This window comes from Poecilia formosa, unplaced genomic scaffold (assembly GCF_000485575.1).
Source record: "Poecilia formosa unplaced genomic scaffold, Poecilia_formosa-5.1.2 Scaffold349, whole genome shotgun sequence".
Classification (NCBI taxonomy): Eukaryota; Metazoa; Chordata; class Actinopteri; order Cyprinodontiformes; family Poeciliidae; genus Poecilia; species Poecilia formosa.
This window is the reverse complement of record NW_006800288.1, coordinates 106,508-126,884: the sequence shown is the minus strand read 5'-3', so window position 1 is coordinate 126,884 and position 20,377 is coordinate 106,508. Positions and strand designations below refer to the sequence as shown.

At 37.8% G+C, this 20,377-nt stretch overlaps 1 protein-coding gene across 4 annotated transcripts in view; it reads right to left on the bottom strand.

Annotated features, from left to right (window-relative positions):
* trappc9 (trafficking protein particle complex subunit 9) overlaps nt 1–20,377 on the bottom strand; it is a 189,757-nt gene that overhangs the window by 105,068 nt on the left and 64,312 nt on the right. For 2 of the 4 annotated variants that reach the window (XM_016661912.1, XM_016661913.1), the window contains one exon: nt 13,387–13,514. In XM_016661912.1, coding sequence (XP_016517398.1) covers nt 13,387–13,514 — 128 coding nt within the window. The remainder of the gene's footprint in view (nt 1–13,386; nt 13,515–20,377) is intronic. The other 2 variants (XM_007574313.2, XM_007574314.2) reach the window with 1 other exon arrangement.

Below are 20,377 nucleotides of genomic sequence, written 5' to 3'. Positions count from 1 at the left end.
AAAAAAAGAAATTGAATTGCAATGCATGAGCAGGCGAGTAAATTAGTATTTTTTTTTTTACATTTTGACACACGCTTACACACGCATCCTACCTCCAACACCACCTAGCTGTGACGGTGCGCTGCGCTCTGAAGCAAGCTGGGGCACACACCAGCTGAGTTAGCAGCACCATGTGGCGCGGCGCTCGGCCCGGTTCTCACATTTCACACATGGGTCCAGGTCCAGAGAGCAATAAGAAATGCTTCATTTTCTGGTCGCTTCACCCGCCAGCTTACATACAGCAACGCAAATGTTGCTGCAAACTAAACTTTCTGAACATCTGGGATTTTCCTGGACTTCATTTTTAGCACCAGGTACAAAAAGTGATTCTAAATTAGGTGTGACATTAGAATGTAAATTATCTAGTTAAACATTAAATATAGCAAGTTAATTAAAATTAGATCATTGTGTCTTAATAACCTGTGGTAAATATACAGCAGTTTCATTGCATTACTGTAATGTCTTGAAACATAATTTAAAGGGGCAGAATCATGTATTTTCCATATAGTGCCATTTCATAGCACAATAAAGTACCTGTGTAACCTTCAGTTGTTATAAAAAATGCTACATATATCAAATATCACTTAAAAGAAATTTGATTTCATAATTTAACACCTTGACATTTTACCTCTGTCTCTTTAAGAAACTCCTGCTCTTTCTGAAATTCCACCAACATGGCTCCTCTATTAACTCTTCAATGTTTTTACCAGCGTTGCACTGAGAAGTAGCTCCTATAATGAGATGCACAGTTCCTCCAGGTATTTGCTAAATGCTCTTGGATAGTCTGAAGGAGCTGAGTGGGGGTCTTGCGGGGAAGGAGAAGCTCAGAAGGTTGGAAACTCAAGCTTCAAGGAGGAGCTGTGCCTCAGAGGCGGAGCGAGGTCCACCCAGGCATTTTGCACAGCTGAATGGTTGCCATAGGAGATTAAAGGATTTCTCAGACATGCATGAATGAATCAAAACAACACTCCATGTACGTTTTTGATGGGGAAATAACATAACATAATGTAAAGCTCAAAAAAGTTTATTTTACAGGATATTGCCACTTTAATTGCTTTTAGCAGTAAGTGAAAAACAACTATTCCTTTTGCTACTGAAATAAACTTATTACAGGTTAAGATTTATCTACCGTAGTTTTGATTTCAATTCATAAACTTAAAACTATATGGAACAGCACAATAAAGTAGCTGTGTAACCTTCACAGCTGGTGCTGGTGTAGTAATAGGTTTGAATAGAATGTGCTTATTGAGAAGAATGTTCAAAGTTTTTACAGTTTTGCTCTTTATGGGGAAAAAAATACCACAGTAAGCTTTTCCAGTCCAAACGATGTCCCAGGGAAACCGGTCCAAAAAGGACAAAAATAAGAAGTAGTCATTTAAAGTGGTTTATGTTCCACTTTCTTTTTCTTTCATAGCTTCATCCAGTACATTTGAGCACACGTTCTGGCTGCAGCATTTAGAATTATGAATGAGTACCCAGGATTGGATTGGAAAAAAAAAAAACAGATTTTTTATTTTTTTTTTGTAGCTTTTCAAAAAGAAATCCTGGAAGCCCTTGGAGCAACAAAGTGCACCAACTGTTGCTTTGCCGATTGCTGCGTCCGAGCTGCGCATTTTACCTAAATGGTAATTAGGAGGACTAATACGTTTAAGATGCCTGTGGGTATTTGCTCCTAATGGACCAGCTCATTTGGTCATCAGTTAGAGAAACGAGCCTGCAGTGCTCCGGCACCGTGACGACTCTTCCACATGTCAGTGGGGAGCGAGCTGTGCTGTGGTTACACGTCCACTTGGTGCATTATACTGTATGAGCAAGACGCAGGCTGTTGTTGCTGCCAGGATGAGGTTCCTCCCTGCCTGTTGTGACTGCCATCCAAAACATAACTTGCAAAAAATAAAAAATAAAAATCAGCAAGCTGACTCACTGCCAGAACTTTAAGAGCAAGCCAGGCAGGCCTCCAGGTCTGCTGGCTCCCAAAGCAAATCAAGCAAATCTCTTAAAACATCCTCTAATCCAAGCATTTCTCAGGTGAGGCGAAACATGCAGCTTTACCGAGACGAGGTAAAAGCATATAAGTGCAAGCTAAATATAAACTATTCCAGAAAGGGCCGGGTTTGCAAGAAAAATGCAAAGCAGAATCTTTGCTCAAACTTTAAAGGGCATGTATCATCATTTTTACAACTTTTTCAATTTTCATGTCGTGTCGTGGCTTGGAGCTCGCACCGGTTGTATCGATTTCCATGTTGGAAATTGAAAAAAATATTCTAAATGATGTGAAAGAAAATGAGTAAGCCAAAAGGCAGCTAACGACGGAGCCAAGACAAGACCTTACGGAAAAAAAAAAGAGGCTTCATTGCGTAACACAATAGCCTCCTAAGAACAGAGCAGCAATAGGAAGGAAGATTTTATTAAGGTGCAGATTTATAAAACAATGGGTTTAAAATAGGACAGAAAAAGAAGTAGGAAGAAAAGAAGTTGGAAGCAACAGCCTGGAGCCCTAACAGTCCAGCACTCCACTCAAGAATATGTAGTGTGCTGTGATTAACCATAGTGGTGAAAGACAGTTTTATGATAAAAATGAAATTAAATAAACAAATCCTGTTGCTCCATTACTCTAATGCGCAAGTCTATCACACAGTACTTTTCCTCTGGTGTCAATAGATGAACTCATGATAATCAGATTAGGACACTTAGAAGAGTTTAACTCAGTAAAGTGAAAATGTTTCAAAGCCATCGTCTGTCATGCCACTCAAACGCTGAGTCAGATTTTCCTCAATAAGATGCTGTTTGGCCCAAACAAGTAACAAATGAAGTGAATGGAAGAGAAGATAAAATACTGAAACAATCCATCAGTCATTTGGCTCAAGCACTGATAAAAATAAATAGATAAGCAGCAGCTGATTTTGGAGGTTTTGGAGAGGCTAGCTATCAATTTATTTAAACATCGCAATATAAAGAGATCCACTGATAGGTTAATTTAAACCTTTAACGATCTGATGTGGGTGGATGTGTGTGTACATGGTTGTTGCCCTCTGATGGACTGGTGACCTTTCCGGCATATACCCCACCTTTCACCCCAATGATCACTAGGGGTAGGCACAATCCCCCTCATGATCCTGCAAGGATATCAGGGATAGATGAAGGATGAAGAAATGTGCTTCTCACATAAAACCTGTAGCATCAGTAAGGACAAAGGGAACGTTCTCCTCTCCAAACCTCACTTCATTTCTCATGTTAAAAAAATAAACTAACACCTGTAATCCGACAAACAGTGAAGCCGTAACATTATGGCTTCGTCGGCCCACCTTTTCTGAGGACTGTCTAAGACAAGCAGGTAAATTAAAAAAATCTGATTAAAGAGATTGAAAGAAACAAATGTCATACTTTAAAATATGTTGATGTACATCACGACGGTGGTGATGCATTTTTATTTCCCGTAATTATCCCACATTCCGTCTTCTCTCTTTCTCTTTCTCTCCTCAGCCAAGTCCAGACAAAGACACTCGGTCTGGATGCCAAAACAACAAACGGAGTCCGACAGATACCTGCATGCTGCGCGACTCAGACAGGATGGATGAGACATTAAGTCCATTTGTTGTCCCATCCGTGGCATCTGTGCAGACACTTATGTTAAATAAGGCCGTATCTTTCACCGAAGCAGCCGTCCGTCTACCTTCAAAAAGGTTTCCAAATTGCACTGCGGAGAACTGTACTGAGGTGACCTTGGCAGAGCAAACAGACTCCTCCTCTCTTTATTTGTTTCTGTAAGGTCTTAATAGATGTCTTACAGGTCTTGAGAAGTCATAATGCACTGTTGGGTTCTTCAGCACGGGGCTATAAAGGAAGAAGATCACAGACCTACAACCTTCTAAAAAAACATTAGCAAAGTCTTTGTTGTACTAAAAGTTGAATTGAGCTTCTGGAGACTGAAACTATCGATCAAGACAGACCAGTCAAAGCCAGTAAGGCTGGATGGACAACAAGCCTAATCACAGGTGAACTGAATCATCACTTTTATTCCAGCCTTTCTCTCTGTGTGTGTGTGCGTGCCTCACTGTTGCTTTCTTCTGATAAAACAGAAGAAAGCAACAGTAAAACACAGCTGACTTGTTTACAACTAAAGTGAGCTTTGGCACCAACAGGCGACGTGATAAACACCCAGAAGTCGGGGAGGTCTCACTCAGCAAACTGATTTTAACTCTGTTTCCACTTGATTTGCAGAGATAATCTACAACAAAATGCTGGCTGTTTACAGCATATGAAGACATGAATAAAAGAACTCCAATACAAATTTACACTAACTGCCAGTTTTATTGATTACAAATGTTGGACCACTTACTAAAATGAGGCGCCAATCAATGCGTCTAGATGTGGTGAAGACGACTTAAAGTTCACAAGAGCGCCAGAACGGGGAAGGAAGGGGAATTAAGACACTTTGAACATGGTGTGCTAATGTTTAGATTAAAATGGTCTATAAAAGAAGGCATCACCCTTAAAATAGTCGCTAATTATAACAAAGGAGTCAGGAATACCATGTCTGAGTGCAAAACGCATCAGACCTTACTGCAGTGAAAGAGAATTCCCATCAGTTTAGAACGGGAACCTGAGGCTACAATTCACACAGGCTAATGAAAACGGGGCATTATCAGGTCATAAAGAAACATTAGCTTGTCTGATATCTTTCGAATTCTGCCGCAACATTCAGACAGTACGTTTGGCTCAATCAGCATTAAGCACGGACATACCATGGCTTGTATCACTAGGTCAGTTTGTTGGTGGTTGTGTAATGATGTGGAGATTGTGTTGTTGTTTATGTCAATCCCTTTACGATCACAGCATCTACTCTCTGTAGCCTACAGAGCACAGATACTGGATGAGAAGTAGTGACTGTGAGAATTACATGTTCTGGTTAAGTTAAAATTACAGCATCATGTTGGTAACATGTTTTGTTAAACACTTGATTTGATAAATAGTGTAGCTATTTTATACCTTGATTTTACAGGCCCTGTCTAAGCTATCAGGCATGATCAAAACCCTGATAATATGGTCTTAATTCAGATATTAATTCAGAAAAGTAATTTAATCTTTGTCAACTTTTGGACTGCTTTGAGTAAAAAACACTCCAACATTGCCTTTCATATGAAACTGTGTGCTTGGTCATCGTAAGGAAGCAATTTAACTGTTTAAACAGCTTTTTCAATAATTTTGTTGATGAATGGAAGGTTGGAGACTTATATATATGTACAGACAGAGAAATAGATTATACACAGATGGATGTTTGAAAGCCTTTATTTCTGTTAATTAGAAAGATTTTCTATAACACTTAAAATTACCATATTACATCAGACGGATAAAGCCTAAAATTATTTTCAAAAACAGAAAAGAGAGCTTAATGAAAGGTTTGTTTAATACCTGCTTAAAGGCTTAAATGACTATTCTTTTTAAATTTGTAACCATGTTTATTTTAAGATTAAAAATCCCCTTTTTGCTTATTACTCTCATTTTTCATGAAGGAAGTGTGTTAACCTGCCTGTATTGCACCATAATGTATTGTATTTTCACTGATTGGACCCTGAGTTACTGCAGAGGAGAACTAGCTTTAGCGGCTAACTCTGTCATGTTATGTAAAGTGCATAGTCCCTTTGGAAATAAACAACAAGCAAGACTCATTGGGATGTATATTCTAATTTATTGACTATATGTGGCTAGTATCGGCTTGAATGACGAATGAAGGTCAGTAACCTCCAGTGAAATAATCTCCTGTTATTAAGTATTTTTGATTAATAATACTTTTAATACTAATCAAAACATAAGCCAAGGTTCTGATTATGGACTTCACTGTGTGAATAAAGATTTTATACAATATGTGGATTTTTGAAGGCCCCATGTATTTAACTACCTCATATAAAGTCTGCAGTGGCTCTAACAGAGGAAAGCTTCAGTTTTCTACATTAAAGTGTACATTTTCATTTAACTGTGATTAACTACCAATCTGAAAAGCATTTAGGTTCAACAAAACTTGTACTGATTCCATATATTAACCTAAAGCTGGGCAATAATCTCAATCCACTGATAACAACAAGGCAACATTTTTCTGCCTTTAACACACAATCAATCTTACTGAATGCGTTTCTGGCGGCCTGCGGCGAACATGTCACCACCACTGGCAGGAAAAGTCAAAAACAAAAGTGTTTTTCAACTTCAAAGTTGTCCTTGTTGTTGAGGCAGAGCATCAGCAGCTGAATTGTTAAAGTCAAATCAAATCAATACTTAAAGTGGAATGTACAGTTGGAGGTGAAACAAAAAAAAAGAGACAAAGCAGAGAGAAAAGAATAAACAGCTTCAGCCCTGAGCCAAGAATAAGAAAATTGTGGGGCTGTTTGGCTGGAGTTTCACACTCTGTGCCCACAGCTGTGGCAGTTATAAATATCTGCACCACGAGTCTGGATGTGCATGTGTGAAGAGAGCTGAAGTGCCACCGGCAGGACTGAGGCTAAAAATAGCAGCAAGGCAGGCAGCCGACTCTGCCTCTGTCTCCACTGGATTTGATTAGGCCTCAAGAAGCTCTGCCTTCCTCCCTCCCTCCCCTCCAACACTCTCTCAACACTCTGCCTGCATGTGCTCTATGTGTGAGCAGCTTCTATTGGTGTAACACACAGACCTCCCTTTCTGCACACAGTGGGAGGATTTATTGTTCCAAATTTGCTAATTGGGGATTTTTTTCTAAAGTGAGATTTCACTGTTTTTATCTCACTTTTTTTTCTTTCTTTTTTTGAAGTCATGAATAAAGATATTCAGTCTTCAAATGTGCATACATTGAAGTCTAATCTATTTTATTATCTTATTAAAATCACACAATTTGATTATAAGCAAAAAAGTAACACTTTTTAAGTCATTAAACAAGATATACTGTGTAAACAAACATGTCAGTTTTAACTGTGAAAATCCTCATAGGCTTGGAGACTTCTTCCAGCATGCCGTGGTTTGACCCCAGGGTGACCTTGCTTCAGCAGCCAAGACATTGGCATAAATTAAATGTCTGAGTTCCAAACACACTCTGCAAAATGCTGCTTTTCTCTTAATTCTAAGTGGGAATAAATGTGTGGCTTTGGTCATTTATTCCACATCAGAAACCGGATTTTTTTCTTCTTCTTTTAATTACAATAAAAAAAAATTTCAAAACATCTTTTGTTCAGTTTCTCTTTTTTTTTCTTTTTTTTTTACTTGAATGTTTTGGGATTGTTAAAATATAAAACAATTCAGAACAAATTTGTTCACACTCCATATGACCCATTCATTTCAATTCAAAAAATACTTTTTTCCCCAAATGAAAAAAAGTAAACAACCTGGTTGACTCAGGATATGTTTATATGAGTCTGTTGCCTGGAATCTGGCAGTATTTTCAGATGTTAATCGAAGAAAAGTTTTACCATTTAGACGGAACCGCCGAGACACCTAAGGACAGTTGATGTGGTCATGCCAGGCCACTGTAGGGCGCTGTGATTTTAACATGTCATCTAATGTGCATGTGCTTTTTACCCTGAGCTTCCACCTCCTGTCTGTTTCCAAATGAACAATGTTCTGATGTAAAACATATATTCCTCATCAGAAATTGTGTTGAACTGCACAGATGAAGTTGCACAACAAAGCACTATACTACACGTGACTGGTTTTGTCATCTGTGCATTCTGCTCATGTGTGCTTCCACGCCTGTGGGGGTGTTAATGAAAAGTTTCACTCTGAGATCTTGTTTGAAAAAGTGGTGGAAATTGGTGGAAACTGGTGTCACGTAAACGGGTGTCTAGATCAAACATATAGGTTACATTTTAACCGATGACTGGCTCAGTTTAATACAAATAAATCCTCCGGAAAAAAGAAATCTGTTAAACAGAAGAAGTACTTGCATCCCACTTCACAAACCTTGTTGTGTTCTGCTGTCGCATTACATCCAAATAAAACACATAAGATTTGTGGCTGATAAAATGAGTTCAGGAGCTGTGGAGAGTATTTTATGTGGGGTTTTGCTGGTCAGGCAGAGAATGGTCCATTGTAAGAGCTGGTACCAGGGGAACGGCCAGTAAAAGCCTCGTCTCTCTCACTCTGTTTACCTCAGAGGAACATGTACTTCCACATTCTGACAGCGATCTCCACCGTGTAAAACCGAGGGCTTATAAAAGGGGAAGGTAAAACTGAACTAGAAGCAGCTTTACAGCACTGGGGACACTTGGTGTTTTGAAGATAATCACTGCGAGTGTTTTAATAAACCTGCCTGTTCCATATAATGGGTTCCGCTGAAACTCGCCCAAACAAAAGTCAGTGTCTGGTGAAGATACTCAGTCCACAGTGGGATAAGTGAATGAGTCAGACTGAAAACTGACCGTCTTTACGGTGAGAGGAGGGAAACTACAAAGGTGGGATTATGGTTACCTTTACTCTCACTCACACAAATCCTAGGATGATGGATTTAGAGGTTGCAAATACCCACAACACCCACTAGCTGCATTTCCGTCACAAATGTGAGCAAAGCTTTGTCGATATTCAACTAATGTAGAAAAAACGCAATCTCACAAAGTAATTAAATTAATACATGAATAAGTTTAATAATTTGATTTAAAAAAGCATGCCGTTCCATCATCCTCCTATCTCTTCCTGTCGTCGACCTTGACTTTTCCGCCAGTACCAACATCCAGCTATTCATCATGTGACTCGTGTGATAAAAATTGTTTCCATTGTAGTTTAGAAAAATATGCTAACTTCAAAACAGCTGAAAAACCACCTCATCGTAGCAAAAAACTTTTTCTTGAAAACCATGAGTTTTTTTTTTTAAAATTGGCATTTATTTATTTATTTATTTATTTATTTATTTATTTATTTATTTTGGAATTCCATTTTGCATAGCTGTGTGGTCAAAGGAAACTCTGCTATGATACCACAATGAGAGGTATTCAAGATTAAGACAGTGACTGTAATAAAGCTACTGGAGCCCCAGTATAACCGCCAAAGACCCTGGGGCCCAAATGTTCTCCTACTGAGGTCAGGGAAATGGAAAGTGACATACAGCTATGGTGAAGAAGTAAAAAAAAAAAAAAAAGCTGTTAAAGGAAGCTATGGATGTCTCCTAAGACGTGAGCAACTGAAAAATGGAGAATATAACTGGAAAACCTAACAAATCGGAACAGCCAGACTCCTTTCACCTGAGGCAAATCCATCCCGTTCTGACAGCATCTGCATTTCTCAAGCCCACTGGTACGCTGTGCTTGTGGGAGAACTGAGGAACAGGCACTCGGGTTGAGCGATGAAAGGTCAGGGACATAAACATGTTGCCTCCTCCTGTGCCGATTGCAGATCACTCTTGATTGATTATACATACTGATAGTCTCCAACTGTGCTTTACAAGGAAAGGCCAGCAATAAACACATAATTGCATTTGATAAATATGGGGAAATTGGTCATAGAATAAATCAAGTTGGGATTTTTTATTTGTGGAGAAAAGGAGAGGTTTCAAGTGGGGGGAAAAAAAACAATCTGATCCCTGGTGTTTAGACTCCATATAACAGCAGTGTCTGCAAGTGAGGTAGCAACCGGAAACTAAGTTAAAACCTCCATTTTCATTCTACCTCTAGAATAAAAATGGAGCTCTTTTTTAATCAAAGTTAGAATCTACAAGATTAAAAAATTAGAACAAGATATCTACAAAAAATATGCCATAGAGTATACTATGAATACTATATATATTGAAGACATTTCTTCACATTATGTGTAAGTGTTGTGGCTTTCTGTCCAGTAAATGCCAACACTAGTCCAGAAGGCTGAAGTGAAACCCAGAGTATTTACTGCAGTAAACAGGACACAACGAGATGAAAACTCCTTCCACAACAGAAAACAACATTAAAAGAGAAGATGCTCATGTTCTTACAAGCAGCTTTCGGGTAGATTTTAGAGTCTTTACAGAATTAGCTTGATTCTAGCCGAGGCTGCAGCGCTGCACTTTGCTCTGAAAAGCCCCGCTGCCAGTCAAACGCTGCCTCTAGTAAGCTTTAGATCTCATTAAAATGCCTGGCTCGCCTCTAACAAAGGCTACGTTTTTCACAGCATAGGTGGTGGATGCCAAGCACGTTATGTAATACAGCCACAGGGGAGAAGTGAATTTACTGCATTATAAACTACATTGCATAGAGGCGATCTGCGTAAACTTTCTTTTTCCAAGCAGACTGATGTCAAACTACAATTAACCCCAGAGCAGAATTAAGTCCATCTTAAGAAAAAGACCAGGACACACACTTACAACTTGGAATGTCATTTTACATTTACAGTACATAACATGTGTTGCATTTTACTTTTATAATTGAATTTTCTTTTCCAAACAATAGTGAAAACATTTGAAACACCAGGGCCTTAATGTTCTAGTTTACAATCAATCATTAAATAATCAATAGTCAAAATCATTTAGGTTTCCGATTTCCCTTTGGGGATTTTTTTTCAACTGAATTGAATATCAACAGCAAATGTCTAAATCTATATTCTGTTTTACAGTCAAAAACTACATTCAAGTTGCTTTTACTTTGCTTAAAAAAATCCATTTTATTTTTGCTACAGTGAAACAAAAATTGATTTAACTGTCCGGCAGAGAAGCCATTTTATTTCCCAAAAAATCTGTGCATAAATATGAAAAAGTTTGCTCAAATGAAGGTGGGAAAGGAAAATGAATGTAATAGTTTCAAATAGTGTTTGGAGAAGTTTGGAGATGAAAAATTATTAATCTGAGGATATTAAATAATTGCTTGTGAGTCTGTGTCATCAAAACGGGGAAGAGATTAAAAGTCAATGTGAATTAGCATGGCCAAAAAATGAAGGGAAAAAATTGGAAAGTCTAGCCAAGAAAAAATGTCTCTTTCTGTTTTACCTTCATTAAAAGTGACTTGGACATTTTCTCTGGAAGCAGCCTGCAGATGAGTTTAGTTATGAATTGGCACCGTTTACAAAAGCTGTATTGAATTTCTGAGAAACAACAACTGGAGCGGTCCACTAAACTGGATTGATGGTCTTAACCTGAGTAATTAAATGTGGCTTTGTTGTGTTTAATTCAAAGTGAGATGCATTCATTTGCATTTCTCTGAGTTTGTTTCTCATGAAACTGGTGCTATGAACACTGCCAAACTGTTTGTGAACTTAATATCACAACATAATGAGTTGTTTTCTACTTACATCAAGCTTCATTAATGAACAAATCTTTTTGGGCATCTTCTGTATTTATACATTTGAAGCCAGAAGTTTACATACACCAAATAAAAAGTCACACCAAGTTTTATCTGAGCCCACTTTTTTTTTTTTTTGTGTGTTTTAGTGTGACAAAATATTCTTTTTTTTTCTTATGTGTTTTTTTTTTTTTGTGTTTTTAATCTGAGGTTTTTATATAGAATGTTTTTCCTCTCTTTTTAAAAAAATAAAGGAAAGCTGAGATGACAATGTCCTGGCTTTGGAAACTTCTGATACGTTACCTGAGACATTCCATGGTTTGACATGATGGGGAAGTAAAAGGAAATCATCCCGACTTTAAAAGTATGGGGTGGCAGAATCATGTTCAGGCTCCGTTTTGCTGAAGGGGGGAAACTATTGTACTTCATAAAATATATGACATCAAGAGAGAAGAACATTATGAGGAAATATTTAAGCAAAATGTAAAGACATCAGCCAGGAAGTTAAATGTTGGGTGAAAATGAATCATCAGCATGGAGTCAAACTGGCCTCAGAATAAAGGTTGCACCAAATAGCCAACTTTTAGGATTGTTGATTCTTTGCTCTGCAATGACTTATGTGTCACGTTGACGAGTTGCAATCACTTGACAAAACACGTTTTCCGAAGAAGATGAAAAATTAAGAACTATGTGAGTTTCAGTTTGAATAGTGTAAAAAATAAAAAGTATTGTAGCAAAGGGGTTCTGCAAACTCTGGTGACGGCGACCGGAGTAATGTTGGGCGTGTTGCATGTTGGGCTGCTTTTCATCCATCTGGCTGTTCAGCATCATTCTACCAAGTCCACAATCTTCACCATCATGGTGAAAATGGCAATACAGCATTTCTGTCTGAAAAGTTCTTTCTAATTGGCCTTACATTATGTTAGAATTTTTGCAAATACCATATAGTTCTATCTATTAGCTTTGAGCCATATTGATCAAAAATAAACAGATATGAACACCTGAAATATATCTGTCTGTATGTAATTGAGCTACATAATTTGGGTTTTACCACTTAAATTTAATAACTGTATTAAATGATTTTTTTAAAATATGACTTACCTGTAATTACGCTTACCTCATATCTATATTAGATAAGGACATATAGCTTTCAAAAATGGCACAAAGAAGTCTCAAAGACTAGAAATGGCATTTCTCTTAAATTATGTTTATTTGCATGAAATATTCTCAATTAAAATGACTTTTGGAAAAATATTTAAGATTTCAAAAGTTATAAATCTGCTCTTAGTTGAAGTTATCCAAGTTGTTTTTTGTTTTTTGACCTTGAACGAGCAACATCCTACAGTCTTTTTCTCATCTATTAGTCATCATTCTGTCAAACTGTCCAGAAAAGTAAGACGCCGTTTGACAGCACATCTTAACAGAAAATCTTACTTCTGTTTTCTCTCATGATGATTCACGGTGGAAATAAAAAGATCCCTCCGGCTTTGAAAGGTAAAACAATGCCAGCTTCATCACTGCAGGTGGTTTGGCGTTTGGGTGTTTGGATGAAGCATCTTCCAACCCTTCAGATCTGCTCCATGTAGTGAAACAGTTCCATCTTGCCTTCATGCTTTCGCAAAGAGTTTCTGCAAGTTTCACCAATTCAAATTTAAGACCATTTAAAGGCCTTTATGAGTTGAATTTAAGATCTGAATCTAACATACAAGTTCCACCCAGCCAGCTGGTGGTAAATTAGCACTTACCCATGATAGACGCAAAAAGCTAGCTAGCTAGCTAGGAAGGGCATATTGGAAACTTAGAAAGATAGCGGTTGCCTCAGCCATCTCGAGTCAAAATGCAATGAAGATGTCTGTGTGTGACTCAAACTTCCACCTGACTAAAAATTCAAGCGAGAAAAAACAAAATACAGAAAATATACAAAATTAAACAGACTGGCTAAAACAAAAATTAAAAACAAAAAAAAACAAAAAATTTAACAAGCCAAATAACTTTTAAAATGAATTTAAGACATTTTAAGGCCTTAATTTTAGATACGAGAATTTTAGACTTTTTAAGGCTGTGAAGACGTCCTGTTCACAGAGCTCTGATTGATGGAACATGGAAATGGAAGCCATCACCGCGGTGTGCATGCAGTGTTGTTTCCACCTACCTTGACGTGGCTGTACTCGGCCTTGCCGGACTCGCTGCTCACCGCCTTGGTCTCGGCCCTGGGCTTCAGGACCTGTCGGAGAGGACTGGTGATCGGCAAACCCGTCACGCTGATCCCATCTGAACGTACAGCAAAAACCACAGAAGAAGAGACAAAAAAATAAAATAAAAATAAAACAGCATAAAAATAAGGATTATCATTATTCAGCACCCTATATACTTATAGGGCTGATATACTTATTCCCACAAGTATATCAGCTGTCTATGATGCTTTTATAGGAGCTTTTCATGATGAATCACTTTCATTATTTATTGAATGTAGTCACTTTCGGTTATCCATCTTTTCTCTCAAAAGTGTTTTTTTCCCCCCCTTATAACGATTAACTCCATACTGCATAAGAAATCCATCCCACAGTGTTTGCTTTGGATCCAGCAGGAAGTTGTACATGTCTACCTGCTTCTCAGGCACTATTCTCAAACTATTAGTATTAATCTCCTAAAAAAATTTATGTGCAACTTTAACAACAGATTATGTACTATCTTAGATTTCCTTTATATAATCTTGATGTAAAACAAAAATAGCACAATAAGAAACATGGAGGTGTTAGAGCATAATGTTTCAAACTCAAGGCCTCCATAACTTTTAATGTGACCCTTTAATGCAGAATCTCAAGATAATGTTTTTGTGCTTAACTACTTTTTTTATTGATCAGTTTTTATTTATACAATGCCATATTGCATTAATATGAAAGATGTTCCAAATTATTTATTTTTAAGAAGTTATCTATTTATTAACAGTCCATTAAAGCTGCAGAAGGTAACTTTTATTAAAAAAAAACTGCATAAGACAGACCATTAAATTGAGCAGCTGGTAGAGCCATGACAAATTAAAAGATATGCGCAAAAAACATTTTTGTAAAAGTTACAGTACATATTTCAGCTTAATTTTTTTAAATACAATCTGCCACAACCAGTCTTTAGAGGACATTCACAATCTAGATGTGGCCCAAAAATGAAAATGAGTTTGACATCCATGTGTCAGAGAATCAACTGAAATCAATATGTAAACTTTGGAGAAATGACATTGGCTTCTATTATTCTAAAGCCAACTAGGCCCTATGAATGATGTCAAACCTATTTTCACTCTAGCTTTGGTAAAGCAATTAAAAGTTCCCTTTTTCAAAAAAATAAAAATAAAAATAAAAAAATTAGATCACAGGGGTATGACAGGTGCCGTGCACAAAGAACACATGGCTACATTTTCATTCCCGACCTTGAGAGAAGCAGTGCAGGCAAAGGAGCAGCTGCACAATCAGCAGCTGTGTTCGGCACCACTGCGGGGGCTGCAGCTTTCAACCCACTCAAACAATACCGAAAATGTGAAGCCCACAGCCTAAGCTCTGACGTCAAAGGAATCATATCGCTCTCTGACGTCAGCGCAATTTCCCTCCCGCCGGATAGCAGACATTACCAGACTTCTCAACTCATAATAGAAAAAGCTAGATAGCTAGCAATTGTATTTTAGTAACCTCAACTCCCTGAAGCCACAGATGAAGATATCTGTGTATCACTCAAACCTTTGGCTGACAAAAATGTCAAACATGGAAAAACAAAGAACTACATAGAAAATATGAGATTAAATAGTTAAAAGAAAAATAAGATTTGTGACAAACAAATTTAAGGTCAACATCTTTTCTAAATGAATTTAAGGCCTTCATTTAAGATACATAAATTTAAGAATGTTAGGGCGTTTCAAGGATGCGGGGACACACTGTTCAGCTTAACACCATAGAATGCCCTACCACCTAATAACTAATCAGATCCCCTTTTGTTGAAGTAACTTCTGTGAGACACTTCTTATAACCATCCACCAGCCTCTGACATTGGTCTGAAGTTGTAGATTTTCCTCAAGAACCCTTTTACACACGGCAGAATTCACGCATGTGGTTCCTTTCCTGGAATGCCAAACATATCCTCTTCTGTTGCTCAAATTATTCAACTTTAGACTTATCTGTCCAAAAAAAAAAATAAATAAAATAATAAAAAAAATAAAAAGTTCAGGAGTCTGATTTTTTGTTATCGTTTTCCATTTTCTCAATCAATGTTTAGTCAGGCCTTCACAATTATGTGCTACTTTTATCAAAAAAATTTCAACTGCACCAAAAGTTCCAGTTGTAACTTGACAAAATGTGGAAAGGTTCATGGGATGTGAATTTCTTTGCAGTGCACTGTAAAGGTCACACTGGTCACACTTCTGTATGAGCAAAAAATGAGATTAAATGGGAGTTTTGGCATCTAAAAGTTTAAACTCAACTCTGAACTAATTCTATCCAGTGAAAAAAATATCTAGCTTTTAATTGCTAATGGCAGCTGAAGGAAGCACAGTGGTCTACTGCTTGAGAACACCTGACAGTAGTCTCACCTTAATGCCCTTGAAACACAGAAGGACGTTAAAGATCCTGTTTGGCACAGAATGCTAACAGAGTAACTAGTATTCCGCCTGCAGCTATTCTCCCCCTTTAAAAGCCTCTCGAGTCTGAGATAAAACTCACTGTTGTTACACTTCATCTCTGTTTTCACTTTTCTGTCTTTTAGAACTTTGCTTGAGGAATCCCAATGGGTCACTGTACGAAACAAATGACAACTCAATGTGAAGCTTAATAACTCTAGAAGCCTTTCACCTCCTGGCCTCCCATTGGACTAATGGTTAAACAATTAGCTAGTCTGAAATAGCCAGCTAAATGTTTAGCTTGATGGCTGAGATTAGATTTGCCTTTAACAAAACAGATATATACTTTGATGAGTTCTGTCTGGAGGTCGAGCATGGACTGTTTACCCTCTCTTGAACTGGTAGCCAGCTGATGAATCAGGCCCAGTGGCATGGATGCATATGAATATATCCATATTAATATTTGTAATCTATCTTAAATTGCTGCTTATGGCTAAATAAATTATGCTATATTCAATTTGGATGTGTTGGTCTAATAAGGCGAAGTGTTCAGACTACTATAACTTACTTCTATGAACTATATTAATATTGACATGTATTTATACATGTAAAATATACAATTTGCTGATTACAATAAAGTCATAATGTAAACCTCAATGACCCCACAGTTTTGTTTTGTTTTTCATCCACTTACAAGTCAAAACTGGGACTTTCTACGGCTCCTACAAATACTTCCAGTGATTAATTTTTAGAGTATTGACAGATGTACAGATGAATTTACAAAGACATTTGGAGGGGGGCATTTTTATGTAGTGCTTGCTAAAAGTGCTTACAATACCTGTGACAATAATCTAGCAGATTAAACAGAGAAAGGGAATAAGAGTGATAAAAAATATGCAGTTTATGATCTGAATCCTTTATGAGTGGCGGCGTGTTTCAGGAGGTACACATGACTCTGCATGTCCTGTGGCACAGGGGCTCTGAGTAATGGGAGCTGTGATTAACTATGGCACTGCCTTGCAATCACCCCCCACCCCCAAACCTCCCTCCTTTACACCCACCTCCCAATCAGTATCTGTCTCGTTGTGTGTCTGATGGCCTCAGGGAGATTTGGGTGAACTCAGCATTTCTATCACAGGCCGCCTTGCTGCCAGCTCTTCAACATAACAGCGAAGATTGAGAGTTTCTCATTAGAAATAATGGTAAGGTTTTTAGCACAGCTCCGAATTGCAGTGAATTACCAAGAATAATTTTTTGCTGTTTTCTGCCCTATCCGAAGGATTGATGTGTTGGATGATACAGGTTGCATTTGGCTCACAATTATCTGCATATTAAAGTAAATTTACAAATACGCCCGCATGTACACAAAATTTTATTAGGTTACATCAAAATTAGGGCATCAAAGGATATATATATATATATGGAAAAGCACCTCATGTCCAATAAGTATGGTGGAGGATCTATAATGAAAAGTAAAAATGGTTTGTCCCTGGATCCTTGGGCAAGATAGTAACTCAAAACATTGATAAAGAAATGCTTCACCACACACAAAATGAAATGTCTTCCATCTTACTGGTGCATTTCAGTCTACAGATCTAAAAATGTTTTCACCTGATTGGCCGGTAGACTTGGTTCAATTGGGGATCAAAGTTGCAACATTTGTTATATTTTCAGCTGCTGTGTTTCACTTTCACACTGAAATGTGTCAAATGTACCAAACCTTTGGTCAAATCTGTTCCCCCTCTCGCCTGTGAGGACGCTAAAGGAAATGACATAAAAACCTCTAAAGAAGACAAGAGCACAACTTCCTTCTTCACAAAATGTTCAACATGGAGGGCTGTCAGATTTTAGCAGATGTAGGATTTCTCTTTTGTCTTTAGCAAAAGACCACCAGCAATTTTTCCCAATAGCACTAAACTTGCATGTTTGCTTTGGATACATTTACTCAGAATGCACTGTGCTTCAGTCAATTTTCTGCTTTTGGAGCCATCTACTGTCTGCTTGGCGTTCACATATGCTTTAGAATCACTCCAAAGTTCACTTCAACCCAACTGAGACAGAGGTTTTTAGGCAAAGCACAGTTTGCATTTTTGGTCCATGCCAGAGTTCAATAACGTGTTCACAACTCCCCAAACTAACTGGACTCTCTAGACAAAGTAGAGTTCCATTTAAGTGGACAAAATAAGGTTTGTGTGAATGCAACATACAATTTACAGAAAACCTGCAGGGTAAGATGAAAAACAGAAGCACAAGACAGGACTCAGGACTCTTTATGATCTAGAGAGATTGCGCAAAAAGGGATGGTCAAAGATTCCTCTGTCTGCCCCGACCCGAGTCAGTGAAATGCTAAACTGTAGATTGAGATTTAGGTGCTAACTACTGGCACTAAGGTCTGTGTGAGATTATGGTACTACAAAAAGATTAAATTATTTTAAGGTTTTTGACATATCCTTACCAGAAAAACCAATGAATGTGGCCAGTCCAGTAGAACCTTATCATCAGACTGAGTTTATTCTGCTCCTTATACTCCTACGGTTGATATAAGGCCTCCTTGAAAATGAGATGACCCATCTCATGGGTGAATCTCTCTGATGAAATAGACATAGTAAATCTAATGACCTTCCTTGACATCATATTTCCAACACATAAGAACGTCAAAAAGCAGAATTGTTATTCACAGTTGTAGAGATGTAAAAACTGTGTAGTTCAAGAGTTACTGTACGATAACAGCTCAAGTAATGCCTTCAGGGTCAATTTTTTCCCCCCTCTTTCTGTGACTTTCCTTTGACCCTTCAGGCACTCTGATTTGACAGAACACTGAAAAATGAAATAGAGCAGATATTTTCTCTCTTCAAAATGTTGTGCTAGCTGGCAGTCCCGTGAGGATGGCCACTGGCACACTTGTCTGCGGTCTTTTTCCACTCCATTTCGTATATGGAAGGCAGCTCTCATCAGCTGTGAAGTCTGCTGCAGGCAGCTGAAGGTGTACTCAAACACACAGCCGTAGCTGGAGGAAAGTATAGCTCTGCATGTATTTTTCAAGAGTCAATTTTGCTCCGGATGTTTATTTCTTCCTTTTCAGTCGCAAACTTCCTTGACGAGCAGTTTGGTGTGACAAGTCCAGCTCCCGACTACATACCAGGTGTCTTCCAAAGACAGAGTTCCTCTAATCCACGATATGTTCCTTAAATGTTAAGTACATTCTTAATTAGTTTTCCAGAACTACTCGAGGGCTTTTTGGCGTTTGTTTCTTGCGTGTCTGCAGTGCGCGGCACCCTCTTCACTCGTGCTGTCATTAGCTTCCACACTCACACCATTTAACACAATAAAGCACGGTGGAAGTCAAGGCCCATTAGTCCTGAGTGATGATATCAGTCCCATCAGATCATGAGTTATGGTGTGGTGGGGTCTTCAAGCAGGATGAGGAACGAGAGATAAACTGTGTCTGGGGATAAATTGGGAAGGACCAGCCTCTCTGTTCCACGCCTTCTGAAACCCAGAGAGCACTGCAGACCAGCCAGGGATCATCAGCGTAAACCAGACGTGCATAGGCCTATAAAACTACCAACAAACAACTTATGCGCTGGGCTACAAAGGTTTTCATACTAGTTGACATTCCATCATGTTGCAACAGTAAACAGCGTTATTTTTAAATGGGATTTTAAATGACTGACCAACACAACAGAAAGGATTTTTTTTTCTTAAAACTCTTGACCCTGATACAAAGTCAGCATCAGTATCGCCTTGATACTAGTGTGTTAAGAGCAATACTTTAGTTTCATATTCCTTCATACTATGAGTGTCATTAGGTAAATAATGACATTTTTATGCGAAGTTGATACTTTTAATGGACTTTTAATGCAAGTTTTAATAGAACTTTGTGTTAAAAGGCTCATTATTTACCTAATGACACTTCATGACAACAGCTGTAAACATTCATAAAGACTTCTACATGTTCATGACTGTTGCTATGACATGTTTATGACAGTCTCACGTCAGTCTTATGCACACCCCTTCAAATTAACTTTTAACTAGTTTCTCAACTCCTGTAAAATTATTTTTGCTTTCATTTGCTCGTAAATTTCTTTTTTTTACTTTATTTAGAAAACAGTTCACAAAAATAATATTTTGCTATTGTTTCTGTTTATCATGTAAATATGTTAATAGTATTTTGTAGACACATTTAGACTTTGCCCAAATTATGTCCTACATTTCAACAAAGTAATTCAAAAGAAATTTAAAAAACACCTAAATGTAGTTTGATATATAAACCTTAAATCCTAAGTATCCGTTTCCTCACTAATGTTCTCTTGTAAAGCTTTGGAGTTATTAGAACTGGGGAACTGACTGCAAAATATGGAAAGCTTTTCAATTTTAACTGTTAAAAATATTGAAAAGCTTGTAAAATTTCATCTCCTGGAACAGTGGGTCCCACTTCTGGGGTCTATATATAATAAAATGCATTGTGGTTTGTTGGTATAACATGGCAGAATGTGAACATGTTTAAAGGTTAGGAGTATATACGTGAGGCTCTATATTTCAG